This window comes from Amblyomma maculatum, unplaced genomic scaffold (assembly GCF_055883805.1).
Source record: "Amblyomma maculatum isolate TAMU_Amacu unplaced genomic scaffold, ASM5588380v1 scaffold_13, whole genome shotgun sequence".
Taxonomy (NCBI): Eukaryota; Metazoa; Arthropoda; class Arachnida; order Ixodida; family Ixodidae; genus Amblyomma; species Amblyomma maculatum.
In genome coordinates, this window is record NW_028146738.1 from 7701187 (window position 1) to 7719396 (window position 18210).

At 46.0% G+C, this 18210-nt stretch overlaps 1 protein-coding gene and 1 long non-coding RNA gene across 3 annotated transcripts in view; one reads left to right on the forward strand and one right to left on the reverse strand.

Moving 5' to 3' along the window:
* Positions 1–18210, forward strand: part of LOC146172159 (uncharacterized) — a 107887-nt gene that overhangs the window by 23830 nt on the left and 65847 nt on the right. For both annotated transcript variants that reach the window (XM_084585837.1, XM_084585836.1), the window contains exons 4-5: positions 6140–6258; positions 18045–18205. In XM_084585837.1, coding sequence (XP_084441963.1) covers positions 6140–6258; positions 18045–18205 — 280 coding nt within the window. The remainder of the gene's footprint in view (positions 1–6139; positions 6259–18044; positions 18206–18210) is intronic.
* LOC146172160 (uncharacterized) lies at positions 892–4626 on the reverse strand. Its single transcript, XR_014702477.1, has 3 exons — positions 4238–4626; positions 4005–4155; positions 892–2448 (listed from the first exon to the last, which is right to left on the reverse strand). It is a non-coding gene; the product is annotated as an uncharacterized LOC146172160 (long non-coding RNA).

Below are 18210 nucleotides of genomic sequence, written 5' to 3' on the forward strand. Positions count from 1 at the left end.
CTTCCCTTATATTTTTCAATTTGTATGAGTATCATAGTCTGTGCTTGTATGGTTAAATTGCGAGGGTGTACATATCACCTGCGCTCCTGACCAACCTCACTCTGCATAAGTATTCACCAAGCAGTTTTCGTTCCATCAAAAGGCTTTCACAATATTCAGCGACACAAGCAGCTACTCAGACAGCATCAGTGTAGCATTCTTGGAGCTTCGCAAATCTGTGGTTACATTGTTTACTAGCAAAACATGCACGGTATGTAGATATGTGTACTAGGACGCATAAGATGCCGTGACAATGTGGACTGCCCTTACGTCTACAGCTGCCCTTTAATCCTGTTACATTCTAGCCTGCAGTGAATTCAGCAGAAAGGTTTCACAAGTAAATCATCCCAACTTTATATTTCTAGACTTGACCCCAGCACCGACAAAGTTCATTGTATTACCAGCATTTTGGTGGCATATTCAACCAGCAGGCCAATTAACTCAACGTCATGCAGGTTCTAGTGCAGATGTTTTCATGCAAACTACGGGTATAATCAACGAAGGAGGCTTTACTATACATACCTTTTCAGCACGCTGTTTTATGACTGGTTAAAGTCTGGTACATTTCAAAGTATAAGGCACATATTATTGTATGCATGTCTACAGATTGCAGATTATGCTGGCTTGCTTCTGAATGAGACTGCAAAATGCTGAAAACAGTGGCCACCTTTCAAAGCAGCTTTTGCAGAAAACGGTTTGATTTTTCTATTCCCCATGAGCCACTATTTTTTGAGGACGTGTAAAGGTGAACACGGCAACTAGAAAATCTAGGTTTGTCAGTGCCACAAGGACCACCACTTTGTAGTACATTTGGGCATTATCTAATGTTACCAAATGAGTGTTAGAGACATGTTGCTTTCAAAATAATTTATTGGTTGGCCGCAGGTTCATCAATGCATACAAAAATTTTTAGGCTAGAAGGAAGTTGACCTAGAGCAAGATATCTTTTATTCACGCTTCTTTGCTGTCTTCCTCTCTCCTAAATATACAAATGTGTATATACAGCTTCACAATCATGATGTGTTGAGGTCAGTGCTAAATAAAAAAAAAAATTGCATCCGACAAAGGTATAGTTAGAGATTGAGTACACAAAATTCATTCTAAGTGAGCCTATATATGTCTTGTAGATTCCAAGGGAAGGCAAGTATAGCAGGGGGCAGCAGAAACTCAGGCAGGCAGATAAAAAGTTTGCGGGGATCAGATGGATGCAGCTGACAGAGGATCGGGTTATTTGGATAGATATGGGAGAGACATCTATACAAGCAGGTATATACACAACTGCAAAATTATGATGCATTTGCGGTCAGAGCTAAAAAAAATTCCACCCATCAAAGGTATAGGTGGGGAGTGAACACACAAAATTCATTCTAAGTGAGCCTATATATGTCTTGTAGATTCCAGGGGAAGGCAAGCGTAGCAGGGGGCGGCAGAAATTCGGGCAGACAGATGAGATTAGGAAGTCTGCGGGGATCATATGGATGCAGCTGATGTATCTGCGGTCAGTTCCAAAAGAAGAAAAATTCTAACCGTCAAAGGTAAAGGAAGGGAGTGAGTACACAAAATTCATTCTAAGTGAGCCTATATATGTCTTTTAGATTCCAAGGGAAGGCAAGTTTAGCAGGGGGCGGCAGAAACTCGGGCAAGCAGATGAAATTAGGAAGTTTGCGAGAATCATGCACCTGGCACAGGATCGGGTTATTCGGATGGATATGGGAGAAGCATTTGCCCAGCAGTGGGTGCAGTCAGGCTAGTGATATCAACAAGACTAACAACTGGATGAGTTGGTACTGATTCATCTTAAAACCAGCCAGAAGACGAAACACGTGAGAGGAGCACAAGACAAAGTTTGACTAACAACTGAAATGTTACTGAAGGAAAGAGGCAAAAGAAGATTCGCACAGAAATGCACGTGCACGAAAAACCCCCAAAGCAGTGAAAGCGTGGAAAGCAGAAAGGGTCTAAAAAATCAAAATCTAAAAAAAGCAAATTCCTTATGGTCAAGAACCACTCGTTACAAAAGGGAAGCCACAGATCCAAGTCCAAAGGCACACTATACTGCAAAGGCTAAGGACGTGTGTGTGGCTAAGAAATCGGTCAACAGTCTTTTGGGGCCTTTTTTACATGTGCATCTCTGTGCAAGTCTTCTTTTGCCTCTATCCTTTAGTAAAATTCCAGTTATTAGTCCAGCTGTCCTGCAATTCTCTCTTCTCAATTTTCCGGCTTGTTTCAGAATGAATAAGGTGATGACTCAACAAACCTTGCACAAACTGGAAACCAGCGTAACTGTCAGATGGAAACCTTTCCCTTATTTGGCTTGCATTAAAAATAGGGAGGACTTTACTGTGATGTCTGCCGAGGCATCCCCAAAGCCAGTGCGCAAGCTGGCTGTAGCAGATGTAGTGGTGCCTCCTGTTGACAAGAGAAAAAGCAATATTCACTTTTCAGCATAGCAAAATGAAAATATGATTTAGGTCTTTTACAAATTTGAAAGTTATTCATGCATCTGTACAATTAATTCCCGTCTAACAGAAGCTGTACAGTGTAACTTTCACTGTCAATTTATTCTCCCTGGAAGTATGGCAAACTTTGAATTCTGCTGCAGGTGACTGAGAGAGAATGAGACCCACCCAATATTAGAACTCCAGTGCAATCACAATTTGCTACTGCAGCAAAATAATGCCTGAAGGCAATGCAGCTTTTGACTGACAAAACCTGGTAGTCGTCTTACACCCTCTATACTAGTGTTGTGGCCGATGTCAATGTCCACGCTGATATCATCCGCATAGCACGAAGATGTTAAGTATGCGACTTATGCATTAAGCAGCTCTGTGCATGGAGTCATTCTATTCGAAGGAGCCATAAACTACAAGTGCACTTCTGTCAACAGCTCTCCGTTGTTTTCCCACAACACGGCACGTGCCAAACTTTCTGCAAGTGCCGCAAAACTACTCTATAACTTCATTTGCTAACTGTAAAATTTCCAACACTTACTCAAACTGTGGAAGTTTCGGTGTACTGGCCTTTGGGAGAACGTCTTTCTTTTTTTTTTGTTTTTTTTTTTGGTTGTTACATTTCAGCACATGTAAAATGTCAGTGTCAAAGCATTTTGGAGAGGTTTACTGTGTGCAGGTGTTGATGATAGTATCAGTGAAGTCAATTTTTTTAATTATATTTGCACACTATACAACACTCACCTAATGCAAGTGGGTAAAAAAAAAACTAGCAAATAAAACTGTAAAACTAAAGTGCTGGTATGGTGATTGTTCTGGCAGCAAGTGGGGACAGGCTATAACAAGAGTTGTCGGGCTAGTTAGTGATCGTCTGCAGAAGCCAGTCCTGCTCTGTGTGTTTTTCTTTTCTGTGTCGTTTTTTAGTGCATTTTCCCACGGCTTCCGCAGGAGACAGGCTACTTCACTGCATGCAATTTCACTTAGCACAGAGTCCTCCGAAATGAGATTGCTTTTGTACTTATTTACTGCATTTCTTGTGGCATTCCTTATGTATTTATGTTTTGAAGTGCTGCACTTGCTGAAGGTCATACCTGGCTAATAAAACAAGCAAATGTGTCCGGACAGCGTCCCCCCCCCCCCCCCCCCTCGTTACTTCACATCAATGTGCATGCCCTTTCCATTTAGCAAGTTCACACTATCAGATGATGCGTGTTTTCTCATTTACTCGTGCATGGAATTAAGCAAACCAGTAATTTGCATGGTAAAACGTCATGCTCATGCGCTTCTACAAAAACAAGAAAAATATGAAAACCAGCGATGTGTTCGCACTAACGTGGTGCAATATCAACACTGTAGACAGTGTAGATGATCGCAGGTAAGTAACGTTAAAGGGGAAGCTTTATTTTATTAACACTGCCTTCCGCAATAGATTTCATTACAGCATTTCTTGCTCGAGAAAATTAAAAACAGGTGCCGCTTGTTCAAGTTATGTCGCCTTTCGCTCAAGGTTCTTACCTTGTGTTCTCGACTAGCAGTCCACGATCAAGAAGCATTTGGAGTAAATGCGGATGATCTGTAACACCCAGACGGCTGCTTCAACTACGTAGTCGCCGCCGGGATGCTCTCAAGAGCAGTCGGCATCGGCACGCACCGCCCGCAGCTGCACCTGTTCGAAAGCTTCGGTTAGCGATTGCGAACTCTCGCAACGGTCAAACGTAGGCTAGGTTGCAAGACTCGGACATACATACCAATGCGTAGTTCCGAAACGGCTGGGATCGGGAGGCTGACGGTCGGGGCTTCTGCAAGCCGGAGTTGTGCCGCGGTTACCGCGGCCTCTCGACACAAGTGTTACTGTACCGGTCGCTCGCAGGGTCCATCTTCGCCGACCTGGCACCCGAAAAGTTGCGTCGGCGTAAGGCTCAAAGCCCACGATGTAACCATGTTTTAACAGTAGCGACTATATTCTAGTTCACTATAGCAGCACAGCGACGCTGGAACCCACGGAGGAACCTAGGCGTCGGCCATATTAAAAAACCCTGTGTGAGCGTAGAGTAGGGCACAATTAAAACCTCTAAAATACACCGAGCTCGGTCAACTTTGGCTCAGCAGGCTCCGGCAACGGGAGCTTCTCATTGGCTTAGCGTTATGACGTATCTGTTGAGTTGAGGAGGACGCGCGCTAGGAAACCGAAATTCTGTTTTTGTCGCTATTAAATCAACGCGGGCGATGAAACGAATCGAGGTATATTAAATGATGCAGGACAAGGATTCCATTTAACTAAGCCGTGCAAAATTTCCGGAAAACGTTTCACGACCCCTTTAAAGCTGCTGAAACGTGCGCGAGGTATATAACCTGATATGCCCAGCATTGCCTGCCCCGAGAAAGCATGTTGCCAAAGACATGCTCACCTGTAATTTGCTTACAACTTGCTTTCTTATCTGCTTTCGGCATTTGCCCCGTTGCCTTTTTTGTTGTTTTTTCTATGTTCGCTATTAAATGGATATTTTGCATTTTGTTCTGTTTTTTTAGTGGGTTTGCTTTTGGGCATAGGCTGATCACAGCTGTCTTGAAATTGGGCTGTTCTGGAGCTGCCCTCATGCGATGCAAGATGTTGATTTTTGTGGACAATAAACCTTGTTTTATGATTCTTTGTGCAAGCAAGACAAGATATCGTGATTGAGGTTGTCAAACCACGCTCGATTAAGAAAAAAATTCTGAGAGCACTGTGGAATCTAAACTGCAGAAATGCGAAAGCAGGATCATTGCTGCTGCGCACGGTGCACCACTCTTGCTCTCATTGCCATTATAAACAAAATGCACAATCATTATCACTAATTCCAGCATCATTGTCATCACTACTATCATCCTCATGTTAGACAAGGAGAATTATGATGTGCATTTCACGATCCCAGGTGTGGTGCAGTTTTTCAAAACGCTCGGCTGGGGATACAAGGGGTGGTGGTTCGATTTCCGGGGGAGACAGAATTTTTATTTTTCACATGACATCATCAGGATGATTGACATCTACTTTTCCTCCTCATACATCTGTTATGATTGATAGCTAATTTTCCTTCTCATACATTCATTATTTGCAAATAACGCATCAGCGTACAGATCCTATGCACGGGATTTCAATGAGCCTAGAAAGGCTTTCGCCTTACAAAAAAAAAAAAATGCAGAATCTCTAGCTTTCTCCATTTGCTATTTTGTCCCAGAATTTTAGAAACTTTACCCCCTTACTATACTAACTATACTTTAAAGAACTGCAAACCTCAACGTCAAGTCAATGTAAATGTGTAAATTAACCTCCAATGATGTGAAGTAGGCACATTTTGCCGAAATCGGAGCTGTGCTAGAAGAGCAAGCTTGTGAACATGAACTATCCTCGACCACTTGGCTTACGACTTTGCAATGAGCAAACTGCTCATTCTAGCCTCTGAAATGGCACCACAGGAATGATAACAGCTGTTGTTTTCACACTGTTGGGAAGAGAATGGCAAAAGGCTAAAGTATTTGGCTGCTCTGAATGTTTAAAACAGTTAATCTGCATTTGTACATTAGCAGTTGCTTTCTGTCTCTTCTGCAGCATAGTTTGTCTGGCTCACTTGCATACTTTGTTAATTATATTTCAACCTTCTTGCCTTTTTCAGGAAATCATATTGTATGCTGAAAAGGCCCTGCCACCTGGATTGGTACTGGAGAAGTTGGACAATTTCCAACAGCAACAGAGGCTACATGGAAGGACTTTGCTTAGACCTACTCTTTCAAGGTAAGTGAGCATGCATCATGTCCAGATGAAGGCCAGAATTAATTAAAAGTGAATAAAGCAGAGAGGCATTCAACTGAGCATGATATCAAGACGGTAGGAAAAGATACAGATGCCACTCATGTAGACCCATTGTGACCTCTACCAGGACATTGGTGGCAATCAAGGAAATGGCCAGAGGATTCTAAGCTGTGTGGGTCACAAAACAGGAGAATTACATGACTGCCATCGTAAAAGAAGAGGAGCTGTGGCCTCTTTTTTTCCTGCAACTCACAAGAAGCAGTCTTGCATCTAATTTGAATGGAAAGTCTGTTCTTTTTTTTTCTGAGCATTTCGAGTTATTACACTATATTCCTTGGGGCTCCCTTTTTCCGACTTAGGAAATAAATTAGCAAATAGCATATAGAACTGTCTTTTAAAACTGCTAACCTAAACTCAATTTATGGCTACAGACATTGCTCCGGTTGACACAGTGATGGTGTCGGAGGCTGTATATGAAAAAAAGTTGTATGTTCATTGAATGGGTGACGTAACGACTGTAAATGGCCATTCCTTTTAGTGCTTTGTCTCATAGTGGTTGGTTGAATGAACTAACAACTTCTTTTGCATGGGGATAACTGAGGTTTAATTACAGCTTAGGCTACATAATTGGGGTTACAGGAATACAGAGTTGGATGTTCTGTATAGCAGCTTGAGAATTGACGACATGCAACATGAGTTACTTGATGGTGAGGAGGAAGATGGCAGCTCCTGGTCGATGCTTTTGGCATGCTGCTTGCAGGTGCTCTTAAGGGGGGACCTGGGTCTTGAACAAAATTTTCTTATTATTGCTATTAATTTGAAATCAGCATTGTATATGTAACTTTTTGTGCTGATTTCAAATATGGTGTTAGTTTCTTTCTACATAAATGTGTTTAGTAGTTACAATAACCTTGGTGATTGAAGTTTGCAGGACGATTTCAGAAATATCTACTGTAGTAAAATTGCTAAAACTGCAAGGATCTGTTCCTGAATGTCTAAGGAATACAATAAAACTACTTTTATGGACCTGCCTTACTTCCAGCCAAAGTTATGCAAGTTTGAAGTTTAAGCTTTGCAAATACAACCTCCCCCTTTCTAGAGTTTCATATGTTTTCAAAATGTTCATGCAACGCAGACCTCTTACAAATAGCTTTGTTTTGTTCCTTCATTCCAATCTGAAATTTAGCGCAGAAAAAATGAAAATGCATTTATGCGGCTTTGATATGCCTGATTTTTTTGGAATTTTCCCATCTCTTAGACTGATAATGAGGTTGTTTTAAATATGTGTTCCTATCAATTCCTGTGTCACTATTGTTAATGTTGTTCAAAAGTTTTAATTGGAAGATTTTCCTGCGTACAGAGAGCAGTTTCCAACCTAGACTTTCCCTGATTTCAGAACCTCTAATTCTGTAGTCGTAGATAGCCGTGATGAATCTTGCAGCCCTTTTCTGAACACGCTCTAACTTATCTTCAAGGGTTTTTGTGAAGGGGTCCTAAGCCACACACACGTATTCCAACACTGGTAAGATATTAGAGAGGTACAATGTTTCCTTCAGAGCATTTGGTGCACACTTAGTTTGGTGTGCATGTAGTTTGAATGCATTTGAAGTTTCAAACAACTGTAACTTTTTCTAGAATGCAGCTACAGCAATGTAATTGGCATCAGTGTGTAGCTCTGCTCTTCAAGAGAAAGTCTTGTGAGCCTGTTTTGCCTCCTCAGTGCGAAAAACTGCTTACTGTTGTTTCTGACCACATCACTGATGGGGACGTACTCATAGCACCATTTTTGGTGCCACTTCCACACCACTGGGACGGGCTAGTGTTGCGCACCATCGCATCATTACTGAAGGTAACTCTATCGTTCGCCGACGGCCTTATCGAGTTTCCCTCTCTGAACGAAAAATAATTGAAGAAAATGTAAATGACATGCTCCATTGCAATATAATTAGTCCCTCAACAAGCCCATGGTCATCCCCAGTAGTGCTAGTTGAAAAAAAGGACGGCTCGGTACGCTTTTGTGTTGATTACCATGCACTCAACAAAATTACCCGCAAAGATGTACCGTATTTACTCGAATCTAACGCGCACCTTTTTTCCGATATATCGTGTCCAAAACTTGGGTGCGCGCTAGAATCGAGTACGACCCTAAATCTCCGATATCATATCGCCATCGGCATTTCAAAATGGCCGCCTGGTATGCACTTCGAGCCTACTAGCTGGTCTAGCTGTCTATGCCTAGCTGCAGTAGCGTCCTTCGTGTGCTCTGGTACATGTGCTTTGGTTAGCCTACCCGTTTTCTGCGATTGACCGACCAGTATGGACGTGCCGAAGATTCGTCGAGTTCATCATGATGCCGCATTTAAACGGAAAGTCATCGTGTGTGCAGAGACGGACGGAAATCGGGCCGCATCACGCGCATTCGGAGTTATGGAAACATGCGTGCGGGACTGGCGCAAGCAGAAGGAAAAGATTTTCGGCAGCAAGGCTACACGAAAAGGTTTCAGTGGACCGAAGCAGGGCCGGTTCACCGAAATAGAAGAGCGGCTCGCAGAATATGTTCTAGAGCAGCGAGCGGCGCAGCGGCCAGTGACGACGGACCTGCTCAAAGTCCGGGCGATGCAGCTAGCCCTACAAACAGGGCTAACGCGGAGCGACTTGCTGGCTGTCTAATTTTATGAAGAGAAAAGGCTTTTCTCTTCGAAGGCGGACAGGGATATGCCAGAAGTTGCCTGAAGAGTACGAAGAAAAGCTGCACAGTTTTCAGCGGTTCGTTCTAAGTTTGCGCCGCAAGTACGGCTACCACCTCGGCCAGATTGGAAATGCCGATCAGACACCGCTGTACTTTGACATGCCTGCCACCACAACCGTTGAAAAGAAGGGGGCAAAGCAAGTGCGCGTGTTGTCTTCCGGCCACGAAAAAACGCGTCACCGCAATGCTTTGTTGCACCGCGGATGGACACAAGCTGCCCCCGTATCTCATATTCAGGCGCAAGACGCTCCCGAAAGGAATCGTGTTTCCGAGTGGCGTGATTGTGCGCGCCAATGAAAAAGGTTGGATGACAACGGACTTGGTCGCCGACTGGATCGATAACGTCTGGCGCAAGAGACCCGGCGGCAGTTTGGGCCTGCGTGCGATGCTTGTGCTCGACGCTTTCAAGTGCCATCTCGACCAACGCATCAAGGACAAGCTCGCTGCGTGCAACACCGACCTTGTCGTGATACCAGGTGGCATGACATCGCAGCTCCAGCCGCTCGATGTTTGCTTGAACAAGCCAGTGAAAGATAGGATTCGGGCGCTGTACACCGAATGGCTTGTGAGTGGCTGCCATGAATTCACTCCCAGCAACAGAATGAAGCGTGCCTCGCTGCAAGAGTTCACTGGATGGGCGAAAGATGCGTGGTGCACGATACCGTCTGCCATGGTCATCAAGGCCTTTAAAAAATGTGGCATATCGAATGCCATGGACGGCACCGAGGATGAGATGCTTTGGTCCGTCAGCAGTGACAAGGAGTTGTCTGACAGCGACGACGAGTGAACCTTGTGCCGGCATAGTGACAATCTTGGCAAGATAAGCCGTTTCCTTTTGTGTGTGTGTTTTTTAGTGCACCGAGATTAAATCTTTGCTTTTCGAAACGAGACAAAGTTGTATTGCTGTATGAAAGCGTTAGGTGCGCGGTACTCTTTTTCGCGGAGAACGGGTGCGCGTTACAATCGGAGCTTTTTTTTTTTTTCGGGGGTGGGGGTCATGAAAAACGGGTGCGCGTTACAATCGAGGGCGCGTTAGATTCGAGTAAATACGGTATAACCGATGCCGCGAATTGATGATGCCCTTGACTCCCTCCAAGGCTCCGAATATTTCTCGACCTTGGACCTCTTCTCAGGTTATTGGCAAATACCTATGCACGAGGACGACAAAAAAAAAAAAAAGCTTTCGCAACACCCGATGGCCTTTACGAATTTAATGTTATGCCTTTCGGACTTTGTAACGCACCAGCGACATTTGAAAGAATGACCGACACTGTACTTCGTGGCCTAAAATGGAGAACCTGTTTGTGTTACTTGAACGACATTATCTTTTCGGTAACCTTTCATGACCATCTCACGCGCCTGAATGAAGTCCTCATCTGCCTCGCTTCGGCAGGCCTTCAGCTCAACACCAAGAAGTGCCACTTTGCACAGAAGGAAATTAGAATATTGGGACATCTGGTCAGCCATGACGGCATTCGCCCATATCCTGACAAAATCATTGCGGTCTTGAACTTTGCTCGTCCACAACGGACTACAGATTTGCGCAGTTTCCTCGGCCTCGCGTCGTTTTTCCGACGTTTTATAAGGCACTTTGCAACTATTGCTGCACCACTTCATGAGCTGCTTAAAGCACGCAGCCCTTTCGTGTGGACTGAACAGTGCGAAACTGCTTTTAATGACCTAAAGCACGCCCTCACATCAGATCCTGTTCTTGGCCACTTCAGTGACAGCGCTCCAACTATCCTGCACACCGATGACAGTGGTCACGGTCTTGGCGCTGTACTTCTGCAGCGTGATGCAACATCGCATGAGAAAGTGATTGCCTTTGCCAGTCGGACTCTGACTCCAGCTGAGAAAAACTACACCATTACCGAGCAGGAGTGTCTTGCTGTCATCTGGGCAGTCCAAAAATTTCGCCCTTACCTATACGGCCGGCATTTCACAGTTGTGACCGACCACCATGCTGTTTGCTGGTTGTCTTCACTCAAAAATTTGACAGGCCGACTTGGCTGCTGGATTCTACGCCTGCAAGAATACCATTTCGACGTCACTTATAAATCTGGCCGCCGACACCAAGACGCCGACGCTCTCTCTCGCTGCCCCCTTTCGGAATCCACTTGCTGTTTTTCTTCCCAATTCATTTCCACCTCTGACCAGAGCCGACCATCTCTTTGCCCGACGTATATCACAACCGTTTGTTTTGACGACTCTGAGAACAAGCACGCTCTCCGCTCGCAGCAATTAGCCGATGCCTACTGCCGTCCTATCATCGACCGCCTTATCGACCGCCTTATCGGCGCTTCGGGCCCGCCCAATGCTAGGCTTCGCCGACAGCTTCGCAACTTTAAGCTCGAAGATGGCATCCTACTCCGCTACCTGTATTGCCCTGATGGAAGTCGCTGGATTCCAGTCGTGCCGCGTGTGCTTTGCCCACGTATACTGGCGGCTCTCCACGATGACGCTATTGCAGGTCACCTTGGTTTTGACAAAACGTACAACCGCGTGAGAAAACGATTTTTTTGGCCTGGCTTATCTTCCACCGTTGCCAAATACGTCGCATCCTGCCTTCTGTGCCAACGTCGCAAACGGCTGACTTTTTTGCCCGCTGTCCTTCGACAACCTCTTCCTTGTCCCACCACGCCATTCGACGTAGTCGGCATCGACTTATATGGTCCCCTACCTCTCTCCTATGGGGGTAACCATTGGATTATAACAGCTGTCGACCACCTCACACGCTACGCTGAGACAGCACCTGTACCGACTGGTTCCGCTGAAGAAGTAGCAAATTTCTTTTTGCGATCAATTGTATTGCGTCATGGCGCTCCTCGGGTGCTCCTAAGTGACCGCGGTACAGCTTTCTTATCGAAAGTCGTTGCCGAAGTTCTTCACGCGTCATCCACCCCTCATAAGACAACCTCAAGCTACCATCCCCAGGCCAACGGTCTGAGCGATTTCAACGCACCTTGTTGGACATGATATCCATGTACATCACACCAGATCATAGAAATTGGGACACTATTCTACCATTCGTCACATTCGCCTATAATACAGCAGTACAGCGAACTACCGGTTACTCTCCATTTTTACTTGTTTATGGCCATCATCCCACTACAATTCTCGATGCTTCCTTCTTCTCTACACCAGACTACTCCACATCAGTACCTACCCATTTTTTATCTCGTGTGGTCAGATGCCGTCATCTTGCCCGCCTCAACACAGCAGCGTGCCAGGAAGACCGCAAGACTCGCTATGATTCTACACATCGAGTGGTCTCTTTTCGTCCTGGTGACGAAGTACTGCTTTATACACCATTGCGCACCCCTGGCCATAGTGACAAATTCCACCACCGCTACGTAGGTCCCTATGAGGTCATAAGCCAAACTTCCCCAGTGAACTACAAAGTGACGCCTGTCGATCCCCCAGCTGATCGACGCCACAGTGGAACTGAAATTGTTCATGTGTCTCGCCTGAAACCATTTGTGCACCACGATGCATCGGTTAGGTAGGAGCGGCCAGGCTGGCCGCTTCCGACCCCCCGGGCAGATTGTGTGAGCCTTCCATGGATGTTCTTTAATTTGTAAATGCCATGATCTTTCTCTTTCATTTGTACATACCATCATCATCGTCCCGCGGCGCCGGCTCCCGCACGCGCCTGGGTTTTGTCATCGGATTAAAACGCTATACAAGGCATCGCTGGCCTTGCCGTCACGACCCTGCCGTCTCAACCTAGCCTTCTTTGACAGTCTGTACAAAATATGTGACAGTACCATCCCCCCAAAATTGCAAAAGCTTGACATAAAGCCATGTACAGTCGAGTCCACTTATAACGATACCGGTTTTAACAATAAATCGGTTACAACAATGAAAATCTGCTGTACCATCCACTTTTGTATGTTTTCTATGGTAAAATAACCCGCTTACTACAATGCCCCCTTGCCACATTATCGGTTATAACAATGAAGTCCTGCTCCTGAATTCTCGTGTCAAAAGGTAGTTGAATGCGAAATCCTTGAAAAGAAAAAAAAAGGAAGAAATTCCAGCTGCTGCACCCACCCCGCCGCGCGCTTATACAATAGAACCTGTTTTCTGGCCTTCTCCACATTGTAAGCCCGCGCGCCTTTCTTCCGCTGCCCTTCCACCCCTCGGAACACAAATGGACTGCGCCCATAGCTCTGCGCTGCACCACCCTCCGAAACACAAATGGACTTCGCCAGCGTGCCGACAGCGCTGATCCGCTATCTGCTCACTCACCTGCTCGCCCCTCATTTTGCGCAGTTCTGTAAATGGATTTGGTTGTTTGTGCAAGTTGATTGCGTCGAAGTCATTCCTGGCCACGCGGTTTCTTCGTCTCGTTTGAATCGTCGCCTAAACGTAAGGTGGGTGATCCATCCGCTGATTATCGGACAACGTTGCCGGTGAAAAGAAAGCGCATGGCTATCGATTTGGAGAAGACAAGTGCAGTATCGCGAAGGAGTACGCACTATTTCAACCGACGGTGTCGACGATCATCCGCTCCTTTGAGAAGTTCTACAAAGAAAAGTCCTCGCTTGACAGTGGGCGCAAACACATTCGACAAGGCGCCTGACGACGACAGTGACGACGATGATAGCGACGATGACGCGGTAGGCAGGCTGCCTCAACGTTGTTCTCACAAGAGGCCCTGCAGTTGATTCAGTACCTCTGGGGCTTTGTTTTCGCGAGGGACCTTCCGCTGCACTACGTGGTGTATTTAGATGCCATGGAGAAGGATGTCGACACGCTTCGCGTGAGGCAAGCAAGGTTAACGGACATGGGGTTTTGTCGTGCGAGCCAGTGAGATGTACGTGGTGAGATGCTTGCGACGATTTCACCGCAGGGGCCTGTGTGCTCCAATCTCCTCTGCTTTTAAATAAAAGTTTCATCTTTCTCTCTCTCTTTCCACCCCAGCGTTACTTCGGGATTTCTCAAGCTGAGGGGCAGCTGCGGCAACCTTCTCATACCTTTTACAAGACCCCTTTCGGGGCCTCCAAAACGATGTCTCGGCGGAGCTCGCATGTCACTTGCCGTCCGGGACCCCTCTCTGCAGTTATGCTTTTTTTCGTGCAAACAGTTTATAACAATTATCGGTTATAACAATGGAAATTTTGTGGCACCTGAATATTGTTATGAGTGGACTCGGCTGTACTTCTAGAATCAGCGTAAGAAACTACATTTATTTCTTCACATGCCTGTTCCGGTGCCCTACAAGGTAAAGAAATACTTAAAATTGTGCTATAACATGGTATCACCATATTAATAAACTTTCCCATTAAGCCTAAACACATTGGCATATATTTCTGAAATTGACCTAATAAACTGGTCACTGTCCCATAGTGGAACTTTGCTGTTCATCAGATGCAAAGCCATGTGCAGAGCCCTTTGCTGGAGCAAAAGCTTCTATTTGCACTCCATTGCATACAGCGGTGCGAAGTTTATTATTTGCCACACTTATTGCGCACCACGGGAAAAAAACAATTTTGACCAATTTGCATAGTTAATCAAATGCGAAGTAGGTGCATAGCTCTGCTTATTCCTGCTATACCTTTCCATCGCTTGCAGTCGCACAGCCCACTGTCCTGGAGTTCCTACCGCCCGTTTGTACCTCTTCACTTCGGTATTCATTTCATGACGACACTCAGTGTCGAGCAGTTTCTTGAGCACGCACGGCATGTTTCCTGATTCTATGTGCTAGATTCTTCCACCGTTTACCTGCAATATCAGAATCAGTAGACTCACGATCCCGCTGCCTTCATAACCGTTGTACTTCAGTACGTCGAGCATGGTGAACCTGTGCCGCAGTGGCAGATGGCCTGGCTTTATGCTCTATCTTAAGCGGCACACGCAGCGTTCCCCGGATGCTCTCATTTTTTATATATACAGTAAAACCTCGTTTATCCGGATCTCGTTAACTCAGAAATTCGGTTAACTCGGACATTTTTTCCGGTCCCTTGAGATCCGGATTAACGAGCTTTTACGCTATATATATACAGTTGAACCCCTCTATAACGAAAGCCCTCAAGAACGAAATTCTCGCGACAACGAAAAATTCTGGCGCCCCCGGCGAACTCCCATAGGGTTCAATGCATTTGTCCCCTCTCAACAGCGAAGGGTTTTTAAAAAGCAGTCCCGCATTAACGAAAGTTTGAGGTAGGGATCTGCAACATTTTTTCGGCACATCAGCCAGTCGGGAACATAGAATGGGCGAAACTGCAGCAGCACACTCATCCGACAAGTCGAGCCCGTTCATTTCACCTGCCAACAAGCACCGGCGCAGCCATTTTTGTTTACTTTCGGTTGGTTCGGTAATGATGATGATAGCAAAGCATATTTTTTTTTTTTGCCCGCTGAAAGCTGCTTTTTGCTAGCCTGTCTGTTGGCCACTAGGCATGTATGTGACGTTTCATGCCACGTGACGACACCGCCGGCCAACCGGGGAAGAGCAAGGAACCTCCGCTAGTGCGCCGACCACGCGACCACGCTATCTCGCCGATCTCGCCATCCGCCTTGTGCCGCTCGCGACTTGCCTGTGTACAGTGTTTTTTGTAGTTTTTTTTTACTGTCGGAAACATGCCGCCTCCTGTAAAGAAGCGCAAGTTTTTGACGCTGCAGGAAAAGGCTGCAATTATCGCCGAAGCTTCACTCATTTAGGCCCTTAGTGAAATGCTTCAAGCCATGTGATTCTATCCATGTGCTTGTCGAATTCACTTGAAGGCCATTTTTCACAAACGTGCCCAAAGAAATAAGCCCCAGAATGCGTTTACATTACGCGCGACGGAAGACCAGGCTAACGACGACGGAGGCAGAACGATGCTATGATAAGGTGGTTAAAGATGCCGTAACATTTCAGTTAACGTAAAACTTGACAGTAGAAATCCATGTCAAGTAAAGTTGGCTGAACAGTTACGGTGTCCATTTTTCTGCCTTATCCGAGCATCGTTCTGCCTCCGTCGTTGTTGGCCTTGTTTTTCGTTCATAAGTACAAAGACAATCGAATTCCCCGTCAAATCTATGTCACCGTGACGCACAAGCAACGTCACGTGTTTGTTTTGCCTCACAGTTCGCAGGGGGCGCCGGGAAACTAAAGCCTCGCTCAGAGTCGACACGCAGGCTTCTATGGGAGTTAATTTGGTTTCGGCTGCCTTCGCCATGGCCACCGCCACCTGTTTACAGCGACCACCTGCATTTGTGACATATGTGCTGCCATGCTAGGTAAAATCTATTTTTCTGAAGAGGAGAAAGACCTCCTTGTCGAGCTGGTGCGCAAGTACAAAAATGCGGTCGAGAGCAACAAGACGACGCCGTGTCGCTCAACGCGAAGTCAAAAGTGTGGGAGCGCTTGTGCACCGACTGCAACAGCATGCCAAACGTGCGCCCACGTGAGGTAAAACAGTTGAAGAAATTGTGGGACGAAACAGAAAATTTAAATTGGCTCATGCACACGGCCACGCAAAAGTTCATTTGCGCGGAGTAAACCTTCGGTAACTTTCGAAGCTGCCGTCCTCGATGACAAACGGCGTCGGCAGCATTGCTCGTTTCCTGAGGGTCAGAGATGTAATTGGATGCACTCGCGATCGCCGTCCTTGTGAGGGCAGAAAAGCGGCGTCGAGAAGTGGTCCAGACGCAAGCGCACACAGGTAACGAGCACTCGAAGAGGGAAATCACGAGCGTTTCAAAATTGACATCAGGTCGCCTTACGGCGTGTGTGTGAGGCTGGTTAGGAGTGTTTCAGAATTCGGGCCTTAAAGCTCCACTGCCTTTGCTGTCCCTGCGCTGTGGTGGAAAACGCGGTATGACGTTCATGTTCGCGTTTCTCGCTGTCTCGCATGTGAGCTTGCGAAATTCTAGTTTATTAGCTGTTATTGAGTAAGCGATGCCTGCAGAATTGCGTTCAGGGCTCCGAGCAGTGTTGATGCAAATGTGCTCGCACTGTCCGAAGGAGTCGCGTCACCGGCGTTAGTGTGATACCATTGTTCTCGAGCTAACCATGCCAGTATTCTCTTCGGACTCCATTCTACCTGCATGAGGCGCACGTTATGGAGTGCATGTGTAGTAATTTACGTACTATGTTATGACTGTGATTGTGTTGTGGGGAGTTCGCCCATTTATAAGTTTATTATGCAATGCGTTTGGCCTGAGATACGAACGGTTGTGCACCTGTAACCTCGTGAGAGCATTGTACAGTAACAACAGTGTGCTTGCGATGAGCGCAGACAGGTGTAAGGTGCACCGTGCTGCGTGGACAAAGAAATGGATTAAAAACTTGTCTTTTTATGGTTTAGGTCGGGGAAATGCTATGCGTTATTTGCTAGTCAAAGGAAGCTTTTATTCTGTGAAATCAATGGCATTTATTGCATATATTTAAAAGTTAATTGGATCAAACACAACTGCAAACATCATCAACATTATCAACCAGCTTAAAATCTTGTATAAAAAAGCAGAAAGTTTTTTTGTCTCTCTCTCTGTGGCCCAGTGGCTGTGAGTGGCAGCAAGAGTTGCACTTAAATGCATAAGCAACTTGGGGTGGCTGCTCCTGGCCCTACGGGGCCGGGACTGGTAGGTCACCGCCGCTTAATTGTGACGGAGGCAGCCATCCACCACTGCTTCGAAGGTGGAGGACGGCTGTTGCGACGCTTGTCTTTCTCTCCCTTTTCTTTTTCTTACTTTCATCTCTATTTTCTCTTCTGTCCGCACGAGGCAGCGGAGGTGGCTCAGCTACAGAGCCAGTAGCAGGCCCGTGCATTTTCTTTTCCTTCTTCCTACAGTTGCAATAACAAAAACTTGTTACCCATTGTTATCATGTAGACTTAAGTAGAATACTGAAAGGTGTGCATGTGTAGTCTACTTGTATGCATTTCATTTTGTGTATTCTGTGCAACATTGTTGAACCACTGTTCACATAGCAGCACTTGCTTGGTACATAATTGCCTTGAGTAAAATAGGTGTGCTTGTATGGCAGAGGTTTGAGTCTTGTGTGTGTCCCTGGTGATTCATTTCCATGCAGCACTCCGTGGGTGGTGTAACAAGCAAACTATTGTGTGCACTGAGCTCGCCATTCTTTGGCCCCAAGTACCTCATGCACATCTTCTATGGCTACCTGACAAGCTATGGCTACCTATGGCTACAAGACCATCTCCACCTGAGACCCCACGGTGCTCAGAGAAGGTTCT